Raw genomic sequence first — 16,774 nt, forward strand, 5'->3', positions numbered from 1 at the left:
ATTCTGAACTTTTCAACTTGTTTACCTAATTTCACCGTGAGCAAATGTGCTGCATCTTGGTTTCTGTTGCCTATTTGTAAAAAGACATTTAAATAACTGACATTTATAGAAGAAGGGAAAAAGCTACTTAGTGATAAACGGTTTAATCATTGTGATAATTTAACAGCTTTGTTCAAGCTACTTGGTAATGTGGATAGAAGAACACTACAAACAATTCTTTAAACCTCCATTAGGGTTTCTAAACACATTTGTTGCACTGTTTACATCCCATTAACATTTGTCAGATCCAGATTTACTCCCAATGGTTTTAACTCTGTATGTGCAGACACTCTGAGAGAACCCATGCAAAATTTTTGTTTTCTAGCAGCTTTCATGAACAATCCTTGATTTTTTAAAAAAATAATTTGCTCATCCTGTCAACAATGGTGACATTACCAATTAGTTAAATAAGGCCAGAAGGCTGTCATTTGTCTCATAGATATATCATAGATAGATAGGAGAGGTCACTAAGCTGTTAAATAAAGAAAAAATCTGAAAAAAAAAGATAGCTTGCAAATTTCACTTAAAAATCTTCTAAATTACATCTTTCTCTCAAAAATATGGATTTACATTCCTTTTCCCACTCGTATGAAATTACTGGAGGAAAATATTTATTTTGAATGGACCTTCTTGTCATCATCCAAGAGGGCGGGAGGCACACTGTCCGTTGATGGACAGTAATGATGAATACAGCGTGTATCAGAGAGGTAGTCTGAAGACTTTGACAAGAAATATGTCAGATGTCCCCTTATCTTAATCACTCCTGAATAGTTACGCTCCTGGGCATACCCTAAGCCTGCATCTAGCTGCTGCTGAAATGAGGGTATCCTAGGTGCACAGAGGATTTCTTTTTGTAATTCTCAGATCACTGTGATGAGTCATCAACTGACGATTTTTCATAGAATAGAATCATTTAGGTTGGAAAAGACCCTTAAGATCATCGAGTCCAACTGTTAACCTAACATTGCCAAGTCCACCACTAAACCATGTCCCTAAGCGCCACAGCTACACGTCTTTTAAATACCTCCAGGGATGGTGACTGTATGATCAAGGAGGAAAGCTTGCATTTGGCAATGCTTTCTCACACAACTCAGTCAAAACGGACTGAGGTCCTACAGTAAACTGTGTCTCCAGCCTTACAGACCTGCGTTGTTGTCCTCCTCAAATATCTATTTTGCTCATCAGAATTTAGTAATTTTTTTAAAACACCAAAGCCCAAGAGGCAGCGTCATTTATTAAGCTTACGTCAATGGTCACTTTCTATGAGTTTAATATATACTTCAGAATCTTAGCTTTCCATCCATGCTGATTTATCTTACACTTGGGATAGAATCATAGAATCATAGAATTGCCTAGGTTGGAAGGGACCTTTCAGATCATCTAGTCCAACCATCAACCTAACTCTGACAAAAACCATCACCAAACCATATCTCTAAGCACTATGTCTACCCGTCTTTTAAATACCTCCAGGGATGGTGCCTCAACCACTTCCCTGGGCAGCCTGTTCCAATGCTTAATAACCCTTTTAGTGTAAAAATTTTTCCTAATATCCAATCTAAACCTCCCCTGGCGCAACTTGAGGCCGTTTCCTCTTGTCCTATCGCCTGTTACTTGGGAGAAGAGACCGACCCCCACCTCGCTACAACCTCCTTTCAGGTCGTTGCAGAGAGCGATAAGGTCTCCCCTCAGCCTCCTTTTCTCCGGGCTAAACAACCGCAGTTCCCTCAGCTGCTCCTCATAAGATTTATTCTCCAGACCACTCACCAGCTTCATTGCCCCTCTCTGGACCCGCTCCAGCACCTCAATGTCTTTTTTGTGGGGAGGGGCCCAAAACTGGACGCAGTTCCTGAGGTGGTGCCTCACCAGTGCCGAATACAAGGGGACGATCACTTCCCTAGTCCTACTCACCACACTGTACAGGTGTGTGTGTATATTGGAGGGGAGGGATGGAGTGAGGGAGAAGAACAGAAAGCAAAGGAGAAACCTTCGAACACACAAAACAATGTAAATCTGCCTGAGTCTGCAGTATTTGAAAAATGGAGTGTATGAACTGCTCCTATTCATTATCATTGAAGGAAGTAGATCAAAAATCTTCAGGACGGTTTTGAAATATTAACTGTTAACTTTTTAATTGCTGAACATTTTTAGATGCATTGAAGTAACATGCTTCTTCCCAGTGGTTGATACCGGTAAATAGGCAGTCATTGCTGTAAATGACTTCTTGCATGAAATGTAAGAGAATCATAGAATCATAGAGCTTCTGTTCCTTTCACTGACCTTAAAGACTCTGGTGCTCACAAGGGGATGTTTCCTTATTTGTGCGAAAAGCCTCACAGTGTTTTTTAAAATATCTAAAATAGAAACACTTCCTGCTTTTCTCAGGTGTAAAATGCACCATGAGGCCCCTTGCAGCTTTTGAAACCTCCAGACAGATGCAAAGCTAATGTATTCAGTTAAGTTACTATCAGCCTTAAAACCCTGAAATGCTGAAGCGTTAGTATCTTGACCTTTCTGTCAAGATGAATGAAAAACAAATTAACTTCTGACTCAGCAGGCTTTTCTGAAGGATTGTATTTGTTAGAAAATGTCCCTCTTTTTACATATAGACGTAAGGGCAAAAATAAGCTGTTTTCCATAAAAGCGTATCTTCTCTATATCTCTTATCTATAAAAGCTTAAGAAACATCTTAATCTCCACAGTTGCCAGCATTTCTAGCCTTAATGAATTAGTTATTGATGCTGTCCTTTGGCATTTATATATTATAATCTGATTGTTTCTATTGCATACAGCTGTGGGTACTGTTGACAGGAAGGTACAAGAGGGACTGGCAAATTTAGATGTTAACAGCACATGGGGTTATATCCAGCTTTCATCTTTGTCCCTTGTCCCCCATCTTTCTCCTCCTAAAGATCTGTTTTGCCTATGAATCCAACGGATTCTCAGAAACTGACATTTCACAGTATCTGATTTGTTGAGCGTACCCCTTTGACCGTGTGGTAGGGCAGGCTTCTCCGCGTATAACTCTGCCCAATTTTACTCATGGAATTTAAGGACATGTTAATACACTACTGACAACAGTTCACATCACACCTGCGACTCAGACTGACACCTGAATTTCAGAGAGGGGCAATCCCATGGTTACTTCCCTGCTCGGATAGTAAATGAATGCTAAAATGCTCTGATTTATCGTTTTCTTGATTTTTTCTTTTTTTATTCTACTATAGCTCAATAAAAGTGCTTAGATCAGCAGCTGTAGAGAGTAAAGCCCTGAATTTATCCCCACAGTCAACTAGCTTGCTAGTTAGTGCGAAAGCCGGATATTTGGACGCCTCCTGCATGATATGGACTAGGAATACTGCCAAGCCTCAGAAAGTTGGGCATGAAGATCATTACTATCCTTCTCAATATCAAAACTTCAGCGCACTCCTTTCTGTAAGCCAGTGCGCAGTTTTGGTACACTCACTGAAACCACAGGATTAGACTCTACTGCTTTCTTCTCAGTAACAAATATTGATCAGGGTGGGTCCATTAATCTGGGATGGGTGGGCATCTGTCACTCCTACACGGTGTTTAATGTTTGCTTTCTTGGTCGTAATTACAGTATGTCAGCTTTCCTCTCCATAAAACTAGTTAAATACAAGAAGAAAAACCCCTCAAGCTTTCCAGTTTCAATTTTACATTCACAACTAAGTACAACATGAAATTGTGTAGTTCATAAGAAAACTTCAAAGAGTTGTTGCTACTAGTTCTTTTTACAGATTCCTTTTAATATAAGGAATGTCTTGCACGACTGTACAATTACGCCCAGGAAAGCAGAAATCCAGGCATGTTCAACTCTTACACAAAGCATACATTATTTAGTATATGCTTTGCAAAAATAAGCGAGTTGAAGCTCTCCTTTGTATTTGGATTTGCCAAAATTAGGAAGACTTCCAAGAGCATCTCAGCTTTAAAATAATTACTTCTTAGGAATGAAAAAGCAGAAGACCAGTCTGAATGATAATTTTTAATGAAATCTGCTTCTCAATTCTATTCTGTAGCCGTTACCTTTTTAAGCTGTTTCATTTTAGATTTCTCTTGATTTTCTGCTCTTAGTTTCTCTGTTTTCATGTCTGTTCTACAATTTTCTCTTAGACAGTATTTTAGACAGATGAGATTTCCAGAAGTACCCACTAGTCAGTCTGTAGAAGCCTTGACCTTGTTTCTTTTGCTCTCTGGAGAAAAAGAGGAGTGTGGATGGGAAAGAAGTAGATTCTGTATATTTTTTCTAACAGTAAATTAATTGTAAACTTGATCTGATGGTGAATTACTAATACATTATCTTTCCTAGTAGTGAACGTCCCCGTCAGTAAGACTTGCATCACACCCTAAGACATATGGATCGGGGCAAAAAGCTTCATTTTATAAAATGGGAACCATAAGTTCACAAAGAACAACATATACACAACACATTCACCATGGCTCATTTTCTGAAATACTTTTTTTAAAAAAGTCAGTGTGAGCATTACAGCGCATCTGGCTCTTCATCTGAGAAGGATAAATGCTTTCAAAGATGTCTTTAACTCCCTTTATGCCAACAGCTCCCTCCAAAAAGACTAATCAGGCTATTTAATGAGTTTAAGATGCTAGTAGTTTGGGATAGTTTACTTTTCAGAAAGAATAATGTGTAACAAGTCCAGGACAGTCAGTTAATATGAAGAAGTCCTAACCAGAGCAGTTTGAGAATATTACAAACTATCTTTCTAGTCTAGATATTATGTAGGCACGAGAGCGCAGTCATTTAGGAAAAAAAAATAAAGACCAGCCCAACTGAAAAATAGATATAAACGTCTCGTTAGGTTCATGAAGGTCAAGATAAGTAATAAATTCCGTCTTTATCCACATCAATCTATGCAGGCAACCTTCCTGAAGTCCCTTGTGAGGTTTCAATAATTATGGCAACCTTTTTAGGATCTTCCAGTGTACAGAAAGCAAATAAATTTTGTCTCTTGCTTAAATGTAAAGCAAGGATTGTAAATATTGAAACACTGTGATGTGCCAAACTCCCATAATATAGGCTTAGAGTAGTTGATTCTAAAAAGGAAGCTAATGAAATAATTGACCTCATTTCCATTCCAAGCAATCTGACTTTGAAAAGAAGCTTGCACTTTTTATTCTACATAAATTGCCCAGAAAAGTATTACTTCTTCTCGTTTCTTACATATTTATTTCCTAAAAAAAAAAAAATAAAATTAAGAAAGCAAGGTTCAAAAATAGACAGAATTTTTTCTTTTAGGTTATTCAAAATTACAAAGGCTAATGGTTTCCACGGGGCATAAGAAAATTAAAGGGACAAGTAGCCAACTGGTAGATGAAATTCAATGCTTCCAACAGAAAAAAAAATGGAAATTTGAAAGAAAAATATGTTATAGAGATTTATTCTAGAACTATATGAGTGACACAACTCCTATTAATCCTTACGGCTAGTTCTGTGAAAATATTTTTTTATCAAATTACATCATATTCATCATATTATGGATGTGTGTGTATATATATATTTATAGATACATATCTTTAGATATGAATGTGAAACTTAAACTTTGCTAAAGGTCAAACAGCCCTTTAAACCCTTTAGTTTAGTTAGTTAGTTTAGTTTAGTTAGTTAGACACCTCCCATGATCCTTTAAAGTCATTTAATTCCACAAATTTTCTCACCATAATAAAGTCTTTAGAGAAACATTTGCCTGAGTACTTTTTTTTTTTTGTTTTCCCCTGGAAAGATTGTGCCCCAAGGGGGATCAAAATTAAAAGGAATTTGTTAAAAATTTGCAGAAAATGTCGCTACTTTATTATTATTATTTTTGTAACATACCCCTGTAACTACTGTTTTGAGCACTTTGGTACGATATTCCTGTACAGTCTTATACGAGTGGGAAATGAAATGCTTCTCTGTCATTTCTTTTAGTGCTCTCAAATGCTTCTTTAGTATTTATTGCAACTTACTGGGCTTTCAAGGACTATAATGGAATTTAAAGCTTATTGGCATGGTTCAAATAAGCTGTTTGCTCTTCTTCCATAACCTGGGGACTTCCTGCTACTGGCTATATATTGCAGAAATAAATGGCAATTTCTCCTCATTATTATTCATAGGGTCATAACATTCAAGATTAATGTTTGCTCTGATGGCTTATTCATGAAAATGTTCACAAATCTTGAAAGTTTCATACTTTTTAGCACACATAATTTGTCCGAAAACTTCTGCTAGAAAGCATGATTGCTCTTTATTCGTTCTTCATCATTCATTTCTCTATTAAAACCTTTAATTCTGCCAATGAGGGAACACACACAGTATTTGTCGGAAGTGACTCGTCACTTTCTACACTAGATGAGAAGTTAAATTCTTCAATAACCCTATGAACTACTATTTCCCATCCCCTATAAAAACAGGGTAAACATTTGCAAATTATTAGTTAGCAACTCAATTCACTTTGCGAATGAGCCTACCAGAAAAAGAAAACTCTTTAAGTGTATCATATTATTTATTCCAAGCAAATAATTAATGTGATTCTATTTAACATATCCCAAGAAGTAGCAGAGAAAGTGGGTGGGTGGAAATACGCATTACAGCTCTTGACTACAGTCATGGGAACTATAACTCTTACAAAGCACAGCTACTCACTTTTTGTGCTACGAAGGACCTAACAGGTCATAGGTCATATGAATTTGCAGTATAAATGTATACCCCCAAATTTGCTCTCCCACTCAGCATATCACCAGCTTCCCCTTTAAGCTAACAAGCTACAAGCGTGTCTCAAATGCCAAATGGCTTTTAGAAAATTTCAAATTCGCTCTAGCTACATTTCCTGCAAACATAGCTGATTCTGCATAACAGGATGCAGTAGAGCTGTTTAAGCCATCTCCATGCCGTGTTACACATGGAGTATCTGACAGTCTGGCATGGTATCCTTGAAACTAGTGCCCTCTCTTCTGTTATGTTATTATTTATGCTTTTTTTTCAGACTATACTATATAATATTTTTTACTGGATATTACAAGACCAAATGTCTACAGTAATTTTGCATATTTTATCAGTTGTGCAAATTATGTATTCAAAGAGAATATGGCAATAACCAAAAGGAACCAATTCTGAGGCACGGGAACCTAGATAAAGCTTATTACAGCTGTGTATATGTAGTCATGAAAAATTCTCTTTTCTACTATGCTGTGTTTGTATCTATGTTTCTTGTGAAACAGAAGCTTTAGCTTTCGCAAGAGGAACAGCATAATTCTTTGTCAGTAGATACAACTGAAAGATGTCAGAAAAATGCAAACCCTTGAACATATGACTCCTCTCAACTGTGTCATTAGGAATCACTGCTCATTCAGGCAGCTGTCTGATTAGTAAAGACATTTTTTGTCACTTACAAATTCTAGCTGAATATTATATGTCAGCTTAGTTGTCAAGGAAATTTGCATTAATGCAGACTAAATATTTTAAGAGGAAATAAATGTGCAAACAAGAAGAAATTCTTCTTAGAACAAGTTTATCTTATTGGATTACAGATGTTGAGCTTTGTTATAGAGACTGATGAGTTTTCTTCAGCAAGTATGCGTTTGAGTGTTGTGCTCACATATAATTTTGATTGCAATTAATAGACTATCTCAATATGAAGTCACCTTACCTGAATTACAAACAAAACATTCTGCTTATATAAGTTTTCTTCTTAATAAGCAAAACTGAAATCTTTCTGCTGCTACAAAATAAAAAAAATATATTTTTGCTATGTTTTGAGTCCTTTTTTTCCTGTTTATGAATGTTCATGAACATTTAATTTTGCTTTAATTTTTTTTTTTTGCTTAAAGCTCTAATTCTATGATCTTACCAATAAACTATTACGTCAATCTTGTGTCAGTTTTGAATTACATTACAGCAATTGCTGCTGAAAAAATATACTGAGCAAACAAATCTCTGTTGGCCATGTACTTTTTGTTGTGAGTATTTTGCATGGCCATTCAGCAATTCTGATTTCATACTGAAATTGTGCTATGGAATTTCTGCACATTTAAACCAATTGGTAATTATCTTGGTGAAGTCCTAGGATTATATTTCCTTAAGCTAGTTCATTTATGAAACTTAGTTAATGTTAAGCAATACCTGGAAAAAACAGTACACAAATTTGTAACCAAAGGAAAGCAGATGAAAAGAAAGCGGATACTGATAAACTGGAATTTTAACACGATTTGGGAATAAAAACCTATGCAAGTCACTCAAAGGATTAGAACAGCGTCTTAACCAACACAAGAGCTTTACCTAATGCCTACCTGTAAGATGTAGAAAATTAAGAAAGATAATAATTCTTATATATAAGAAATTAGTCACTAAAAGCTGATAACAGCCTCAAATACTGGTAAAGCCCAGTTAGAAATACATTTTTAGATCACGGAAAATGTTATTACTATATGAAACCCTGACACTGATCTCACTTAGGCCTGTTTTGTTGGTCCACGTTCATAAATGTCAGGGTCAGACAGGTAAGAGTTGGAGTACGTATGTGTAATAAAATTAATACAATCTGAGATGCACTCTCTTGGTTTTCAGATGCCTTACTTTAAAGAATTTCCCAGAAAGTTCATAAACACGGTATTAAGGATAATTAACTTTGTTCAGGAATATTTCAGAGAAGAATATGTTAGCTAAGAATTATTCCTTTGTCTCAGGAGTCTTTGCAAAGAGACACCTTTCATCCTGAACAAGTGCCAGCTATGTTAATTAAGAAAAACTTGTGAAACACAAATGAAACTACTAGGATGAAGCTCCCTAGTCTTAAGAATGTCCAGTGTGGGGCCACCATGAAGATCTTATTTTCTGTCTATCAAAAGGCCTCCTCTACTGGTGTATGAATGCACGTCGCAGATAATGTGCTTATAAAAATTAACTGTATGTACATGCAGTTGCGTTGATTGGTTACTTTAACCCATTTTAAAAGTACATGTTTTGAACAAAAAATTTGGGCTTATTTTCAATGGAACACATTACCCATACGCTATAGTACTGTCCAGGTATTCTGACATGCTGGAATTTGGGAGCTCAGGTCAGACTCCAGCCTTGATCAAGAAGCTGTAGTTATGAAATTTTGACTTGGATTCATATCAGCACACCAAGACACTTGTCTGGGATCATGGTTGCACAGGAAAGAGACCAATGCAAGTACCTTTGGCACAGGAGCCTTCCTCGTGTTCATGAGATTCTCCATTGTAGAGCATCAAGAGCTCGTTATCAATGCAGAGTAGGTGCAGAGAGTAGATACATTAGTTAGCCACTAATGGAACTGGCCAGATGCTAAAAGTGAGCGCAGATGATCATCAAAAACATGGCAAAACATGCGCACTAAATTTACATACTGCAATGCTACTGAAAAAAAAAAAAATTCCTCCTGAAATACTGAGCACCATTCGTCACTGCTCCCAGCATCCGTGTCTACCTGTAAACCGCTCAGCCTTGCCGGTAGCGCTTGCCTGCACTTTGATTCACAGTTGCAGTTTAGACTTACATCAGATACTGCTCTGGAAAACACACTGCACTAATCTCGTGTAAGCAGAGGGAACTGAGAAGAAGCTGGATTTTTGAGGAACGCTTTCTGTCCTGATTTTTGTAAGGGCAGACAAGTAAAGACTTACCCTGCTCTCATTGCAACGCAGAGGAAATCACTGGCATCAGATGAGTACTGCTAGCACATGGGAATACAGATAAACAGGCTTAGAAAAACTGAGACATCTGGAAAGATGGAGTAAAAATTATACAGAAAATACAGTATGTAACAGTACAAATAGCTAATGTAAAAGCAGCTCCAGGATGCAGCCAAAAATCTCTTCACTTGGGACTGCACTCGCCCCAGCTATTCACTGGTTCTGCCCAGTTGATGAAAATCGGCAGCCAGGTGTGCAGTATCTGAAAATTACTGTCCAATGAAAGGTAACGGTTTAGAACACTGCCCTTTAGCCCCGCTGTCTTTCATAGAATTAAGAGAGAGACATGATTGTCCGGTTTCCACCCACAGAAACAAAAATTTCACAGAAAATTGGTTCCTAAGGAGTCAGAAAGAACTAAAACCAAGATGATGAAAAGTAATCCCTTCTTATTCTGTGACTTGGCAAGCTACCTGAACTGTTTATTACCCAGCTTCTTGGAAAGTAAGCTGTGAGATAAGGGTTCTCGGTGTTATGTTATTAAATGCAGAGGTATATTATTAAAGCCCTTCAAACTCCTCAAATGAAAGGTAGTTCGTGTTGCTTTCGTGTATTTTTTCTCATTATGTCAGTTCTCTAGATGACTGTGTCCTCTGCTAAAGTCATCCTCCAGGTAGGGGACTATTGGTCTACCTTTCAAATTGTTCCTCACCTTCACACATCCTTAGCATTGGGCACTCTCCAGTTCTCACCCTGTAGTCTTCTGTCTGGTTCTGACAACTCTCAATTTCTCATTTCTTTCAGTGTTAGATCATTTACTTGAATCAGTTCTTTGAAAAAGTGACCTTTTTGCAGACCTCTGATGTATTTCTTCCTTCTCCTCCAGGGAATCCAAGACAAATTGCTTTATTCTGAAGGTCTTCTTTCACTACGGCATCCCAGCCTCTGCTTTTTAATCAAATGGAGAGGTTGTCTCTGCCTCCACTGCCAGACTTGTTTACCAGTAAATATTCCAAAAATATCAAGAACCACCATTCTACTTTCTCCAAAATTGCCTTTTATGCATGGGAGGAATTTCTTTAATTAATTTTTGCTCTGAAACTCTTTGCCATAATTCCAAACAGCTGCTGTGCTGTCCCCACTGTTAATGAGCTTTGTCTTCATACGGCTGGGAGAAGGACAGAAAGGGCCATGCTAGCTAAAATTGTTTAAAATTGGTTTTCAGCATGCAAAATAAACTGGAAAGCTCCTGTGTGAAACTGATTGTAGTGTCACTCCCCCCTCTGCAGAAATTTAATCTGTCTGGCTAGTGAGAATGAGACTCACAGCAGGGGCAGAAGGTATCGACTTTTCCACTTTTTTGAAAAATATTATTCTCCTTTTTTTTTTCCAAATTGGCTGAGGCTGTTTCATCTGAATTGTCATTCTTAAATAATTGACCTAGTAGGAGCAGTACATTTCAACCTCATGCCATCCTTCAAAAATTTAGGCTGGCTGGTAGCTAGAGAGATGCAGCCTGACATTCTGAACCTACACACAGTGTGAAAAATTGCTTTGATCAGGTTGTGTTTATAATTTGAGGCAGTAAAATAGAATTCTTACTAATTTTGTTTAAGGCATGATGTATTGTGTATTCCACAGAGAAACTCATTTCAAAAACACTGTAACCATAAAAACAGCTGTTCCACTGAGTCATTTTCCCAACATGCAACTTAAAACAAAGCAAAACAGAGAAGAAGCCTCTCCCTGTTGTAACTTGTTTGTGTTGATATGATTATGAAATAGGATAATGCTAAGAATGCAGGGAAAAACAACAGAAAACGCACCTCCACATTCCTTTTATACCAGAAGTTTGGAAACAGAAAAAAGAGCCTTGGGAGTTAAAGTTCAGTTTTGAAGAGATATTGGTACCTAAACTAAATGATGAGCAGCAAGACATGTATTGATAGTCAAAAATCATTTGCAAAGATGAGTCTAAGATTAGAAGGAAGGGAATTAAAGTAATGAAACAGAATACTTCAGTTGAATACCTAAAAAAATTCACGCCACGTATGTGCATGTGTGCATATGTTCATGGTTGTGTATAATACAGTCTCTGAAAGAGAAGATAGTAGGATCTGTTAAAGAGGTAAAGGAAACTGCACTACGTAAAAAGAAAATAAAGAAAAACCAGAACGTACTGCTGGCACTACTCTTTCATCAGTAGCAAGCTGAGTGAACAGGTCAACAGCCCTTTTCATATTTAGAACAACCCTTCATCCCAGCCAGATTTGCAGGGAAAATATAAACTAAGTTCCATCAGATGAGTCTTATACTGAATTCCAAACAAGATTATTATTTTTTTCTTGGGGCGGGGGAGGAGGGAAGAATAGAATGACGTTTCAATTGTTTCCATCATATGTTTCTATTATATGACTGTTGCAGGGACCAAAATTTAATTTTTGTAGATTTGCAATCCAAGATATTCACTTCCCATATCGTGTGCCTTGGGGATGCTCTCCAAAGAGCACAAAGATGTGACATGCACGTGTTTTTCTTGTTTGCAGATATCTCAATAAGCTTGCTATCCTTAGTTGTCACAGCCTGTGGTCTTGCTCTGTTTGGTGTCTCTCTGTTCGTGTCCTGGAAGCTTTGTTGGATCCCTTGGCGAGAGCGTGGTCTGCCCTTTGGGAACAAAGACAACAAACAAGAATCACTGAACTACACAGATACGGAGACCAATGACCATGACTACAGTGAGGATTATCTGGGTCAGCCTACAGCCTATCCGGAGTCCTCCATGAAGATCAGCCACACCTCCCCTGATATTCCATTAGATGCTCAGGCAGGAACGAAGGAGAACTGCATACACAATGTGCGAATGCATCGTCAGATCACTGAACCAACCTCTTCTGCTCGGTCAGTAACTCCAATTTCTCTCTGATATTAATGAATAAAGATACAGTCAAAAGAGCACAGCTTGATTACCCAGTACACTAATCTATTAAAAATGCATAATTTATGTGCCACATTCTTTTTTTAAAAAATTACATAAAAGTTACTCTTTGAGGTGCACAAACCTCTCAGGTTAAAAGGACAGGATCAAAATGCTATTCCACTCTTCTTTCAACTACTGTCTCATTTGTGCCTCTCCCTCAGAAGCTGGACAAGACAGAGCACTGTGTGTCCCTTAAAGCAGCAAAACAGCCTAGATTTAGCTTGTAAAGCATATTCATTTGCACTTAGCACTGATGCTGAACACTCAGTAATAGCTCCTCAAAGACTTTCAAAACGGCCCGAAGAAGAAAAGTGGGGCAAGCTAATGAAACACTTGCAAAAGTTAGAAACAGGATTAAGAATCATAGATTTTAGCCACAATCATGACTGGGGGGGAGGGGAAAGTAACTGAACAAGAGTCAGTTAGATCTCCAGGGGAACTGGAGAACCAGTGCAGGAGGGAAGAGGAAAGAAGAGGGTGAGAGTGTGTGCAAGGGCAGGTGATAAAAGGATTATGTTTCATGCAGTGAGAAAAAGGATCAGCATGTGAAGAACCAGTAAATTTCTGAGTCAAAGCAGATGCACTTCAGCTGGAGAAGGTACAGCACTAGCCCGATTGCTCTTTGCTAGCCTCCTTTCTGGCCATCTGGGAGAGTGAGTTTAGCCAAGACTTGCCTGCAGACACACCTGAACATGGGTAAGATGACAGCAGCCAGTTCAGTAATAGCCAGTTTTCCAAAACATGTCTCGGAAAGAATTTGAGAAGTCCCCAGAATGGCATTAACGCTATGCAGCAAAGGCTCTAACTGCTCTTCCTTCTTAGATTAGCATAAGAATGGCCTGGGCTGATTTTGTTGCAGGAATCTATGGGAAGGTCAAAGCCATAATTAAGGATACTCAAGTTTGCACCCTACCACACACCACAAGGGTGAATTCCAACTCAGGATTAATAGTCCAGAAGTACAGTACAGGACTGGTGCTGCTCTGTTTTCAAACTGCTAGGAAATAAGCATGTCATGGGATTTATTAACAGAGGATTCATATGCAACATCTAAAACCAAAAGCTCTCGTGTGTGTCTTCAATATTGTAAAAGTATTGAGTCAGATACAGGCTTTCTCTGCTACAACAGAGCAGCAATTCTGATACTTAATCAATTGACAAATGCATAGTATCACCACAGCATAGCCATCTCACAAGAAGCAGCAGCAATCCCAACCTGTAAGAGAACCTGCCTCAGCACCCTGAGTGCATGGACAATGTCTTCACTCCCATGAATCTCTGCAGATCTTTCTTCTGGCAACTGCTTCCAGTCTGGCTCTCTCCAGTAGGTGTTATATTGGCTCTCTGTCCACAAGGGTGTGACCTGTCCCAGTCCCACCCCTGCCCTATATCGTTTGCTGATAACATGCTTCACTCTTTACCCCTCTCTTTCATTGTCCCATACTCCGGCGAGACGTTATAGCGGCATTCCAGTACCTGAAGGGGGCCTACAAGAAAGCTGGGGAGGGGCTGTTTGCAAGGGCATGTAGCGATAGGACAAGGGGTAATGGTTTTAAACTAGAGCAGGGTAGGTTTAGATTAGACTTTAGGAAGAAGTTCTTTACAATGAGGGTGGTGAAACACTGGCCCAGGTTGCCCAGAGAGGTGGTGGAGGCCCCACCCCTGGAGACATTCAAGCCCAGGCTAGATGAGGCTCTGAGCAACCTGATCTAGTTGAAGATGTCCCTGCTGACTGCAGGGGGGTTGGACTAGATGATCTTTAAAGGTCCCTTCCAACCCAACACATTCTATGACTCTATGACTTCTCCAAAAGACTCTTTCACCTCCATATTCCTTGTATTGTGTCTTTTGTTTTTTCACCTTTGTCTCTGCTGCTTTTTGGCATATCTGAGCAGCCAGCTGTGGCTTTCCTGTGTGGCCAGAGACCAGGCACCTGCCCCTGCTACAATCCTTGCTAAGCCGTCTCTCCAGTGCCCTCCTTTTTATTTCTCTTCAGGATATTCTGCACCTCCCACTGCTATGAGGAGCTTAAGGGTTGAGCAATATAAATCTTTTTTGGTGACATGATAATATTTTATCATGGAAATGAATAATGTACAGCTATAAAATTATGTATTTATTATGCAACAAGAGAAAAAAAATAGGATAGTATATAAGAGGCTGTTCCTGTTTTAAGCATGCATAAACACATATTTACAAGGAACGAATGAACGGTGATAGCAGAGGAACTATTCCTGATTACATTCCACTTAAATAGCTTTGGACTAATCCTGTGCTAGCATTTATCACGTGCTCTTTCCATGCTCAACCACAGTTCACAGTACTCCAATACACTGAATGATTGCTGTAGCTGAATAGGACAAAAAAGTGGAATCCAACTCATATAAGATTAGGATTTTACCTAATCCAACTTTCACATCCCACTACCCCGACAGGGTTTGCAAATTTGATTTCTGTTATCATCTCATGAAGTGGAAATTTCAATCACAATAACTGAGTGACTCCAGGTAATAAATTTCACTGGAGTGAAGCTAAAAGCAACATTCTTTCCTCAGAGTAATGAAACTAAAGGAGCTTTTCAGCCAAAGTACCACAAAGCTTATTACATCAAGGTATGAGAGAAAAAAAAACAAAACAATTGTTGGGGTGGTCAACAAACCGTTTCAGACCAGAACAGCTCACTTGTAAATGAAGTAGTTGTAGACATCAACAAGTAATTAAAATACAGAGATGTCATGGAGCATCATTCTTTGTCCAGCTTTATCTTAGAACCAGAAATCAGCAAGCTCAGCTGGCATAATAGGCCAGATCCTGCTGCCTTTTACATAACGTAACTCATTTCATAGGCATTAATCCAAAAGAATCAGTTGAAAATGGTAACTGATGAGAACGGCTACAGTTCTTACCATATCACATTGCATTTACCAATAAGGCAGACCCTTTGGATTCGCAGGGGCTATGATTTTGCATTTGTTACTTTCTTCAGCCAGGTTTGGAGAGTGCACGCCACTAGCTTGGGACACAGGAACAGAAAATTATGTGATATTAGCAGTGTAACGCTGAAGGTGAGCTCTCACAATTGTTGGGTATCGTGCTTTATCACTTTACGTAAGCAAAAATAGGACCCTGGCGTACATTACAAAAACATGCTAAATGAGAATGGGAACAGTGTGTGTGCGCACAGATTCTTATCGTCTTCAACACATTCTATTTTAATTCTTTCATTTTCACTTAAGGCATAATTCAATCCGAAGACAGCTCAACCTCTCCAACCCCGACTTCAACATCCAGCAGGTTCAGAAACAGGAGCAACTGACGGGGATTGGCCGCATTAAGCCAGAGCTATACAAACAAAGATCAGTGGACACAGACGACGGCCGGAGGAGTAATAGCAAGGCATGTGGAAAACTGAACTTTATTCTGAAATATGACTGTGATTTAGAGCAGCTGATAGTGAAGATACACAAGGCCATCAACCTGCCAGCAAAGGACTTCTCTGGAACTTCAGATCCATATGTGAAGATATATCTGCTTCCTGATAGGAAAACAAAACACCAGACTAAAGTGCACAGAAAGACCCTAAATCCAGTATTTGATGAAGTTTTTTTATTTACTGTCCCATACAATGATCTGAATGCAAGGAAACTCCATTTCTCTGTGTATGACTTTGACAGATTCTCCAGGCATGACTTGATTGGCCAAGTGATAGTGGATAATTTTTTAGATTTGGCAGATTTTCCCAGGGAATGTAATATTTGGAAGGATATTGAATATGTCACCAATGTAAGTATTAAATTTTTCTTTTTCAGATTTTTTTTTTGCTTCTGATTTCATTTCCTTAATCTGATTATAACTTAAACTGGTACATTTATGAAGGAAAATGTTCTATTCTATCTCTTTCTCAAGCTTTTGACCTTAATCCAAAGAAATAGACAGTACCTTTTCAGTCCTCATTTCTTTTTCTTTGGATATATTAAAGAATGTCTTCTGTAGGAGATAGTGGGTTTAGTCATTGCCCTGCTGATAGGTTAGAAGAACTGGAGAATGTTTTTCTCATAATGTTACTTAACCTAAAATTTACTTAAGGAAATA

General features: G+C 38.3%; 1 protein-coding gene and 1 long non-coding RNA gene across 4 annotated transcripts in view; one reads left to right on the top strand and one right to left on the bottom strand.

Moving 5' to 3' along the window:
* The window catches only part of SYT9 (synaptotagmin 9), a 68,753-nt gene that overhangs the window by 19,481 nt on the left and 32,498 nt on the right, over window positions 1–16,774 (top strand). For all 3 annotated transcript variants that reach the window (XM_054198236.1, XM_054198237.1, XM_054198238.1), the window contains exons 2-3: window positions 12,252–12,603; window positions 15,919–16,465. In XM_054198236.1, the coding sequence (XP_054054211.1) occupies window positions 12,252–12,603; window positions 15,919–16,465 (899 nt within the window). The remainder of the gene's footprint in view (window positions 1–12,251; window positions 12,604–15,918; window positions 16,466–16,774) is intronic.
* The window catches only part of LOC128908307 (uncharacterized), a 139,213-nt gene continuing 129,024 nt past the window's right edge, over window positions 6,586–16,774 (bottom strand). The window contains exon 5 of the long non-coding RNA XR_008465900.1: window positions 6,586–12,369. This is a non-coding gene — a long non-coding RNA (uncharacterized LOC128908307). The remainder of the gene's footprint in view (window positions 12,370–16,774) is intronic.

The sequence above is a fragment of the Rissa tridactyla genome, chromosome 4, assembly GCF_028500815.1.
Source record: "Rissa tridactyla isolate bRisTri1 chromosome 4, bRisTri1.patW.cur.20221130, whole genome shotgun sequence".
NCBI lineage: Eukaryota > Metazoa > Chordata > Aves > Charadriiformes > Laridae > Rissa > Rissa tridactyla.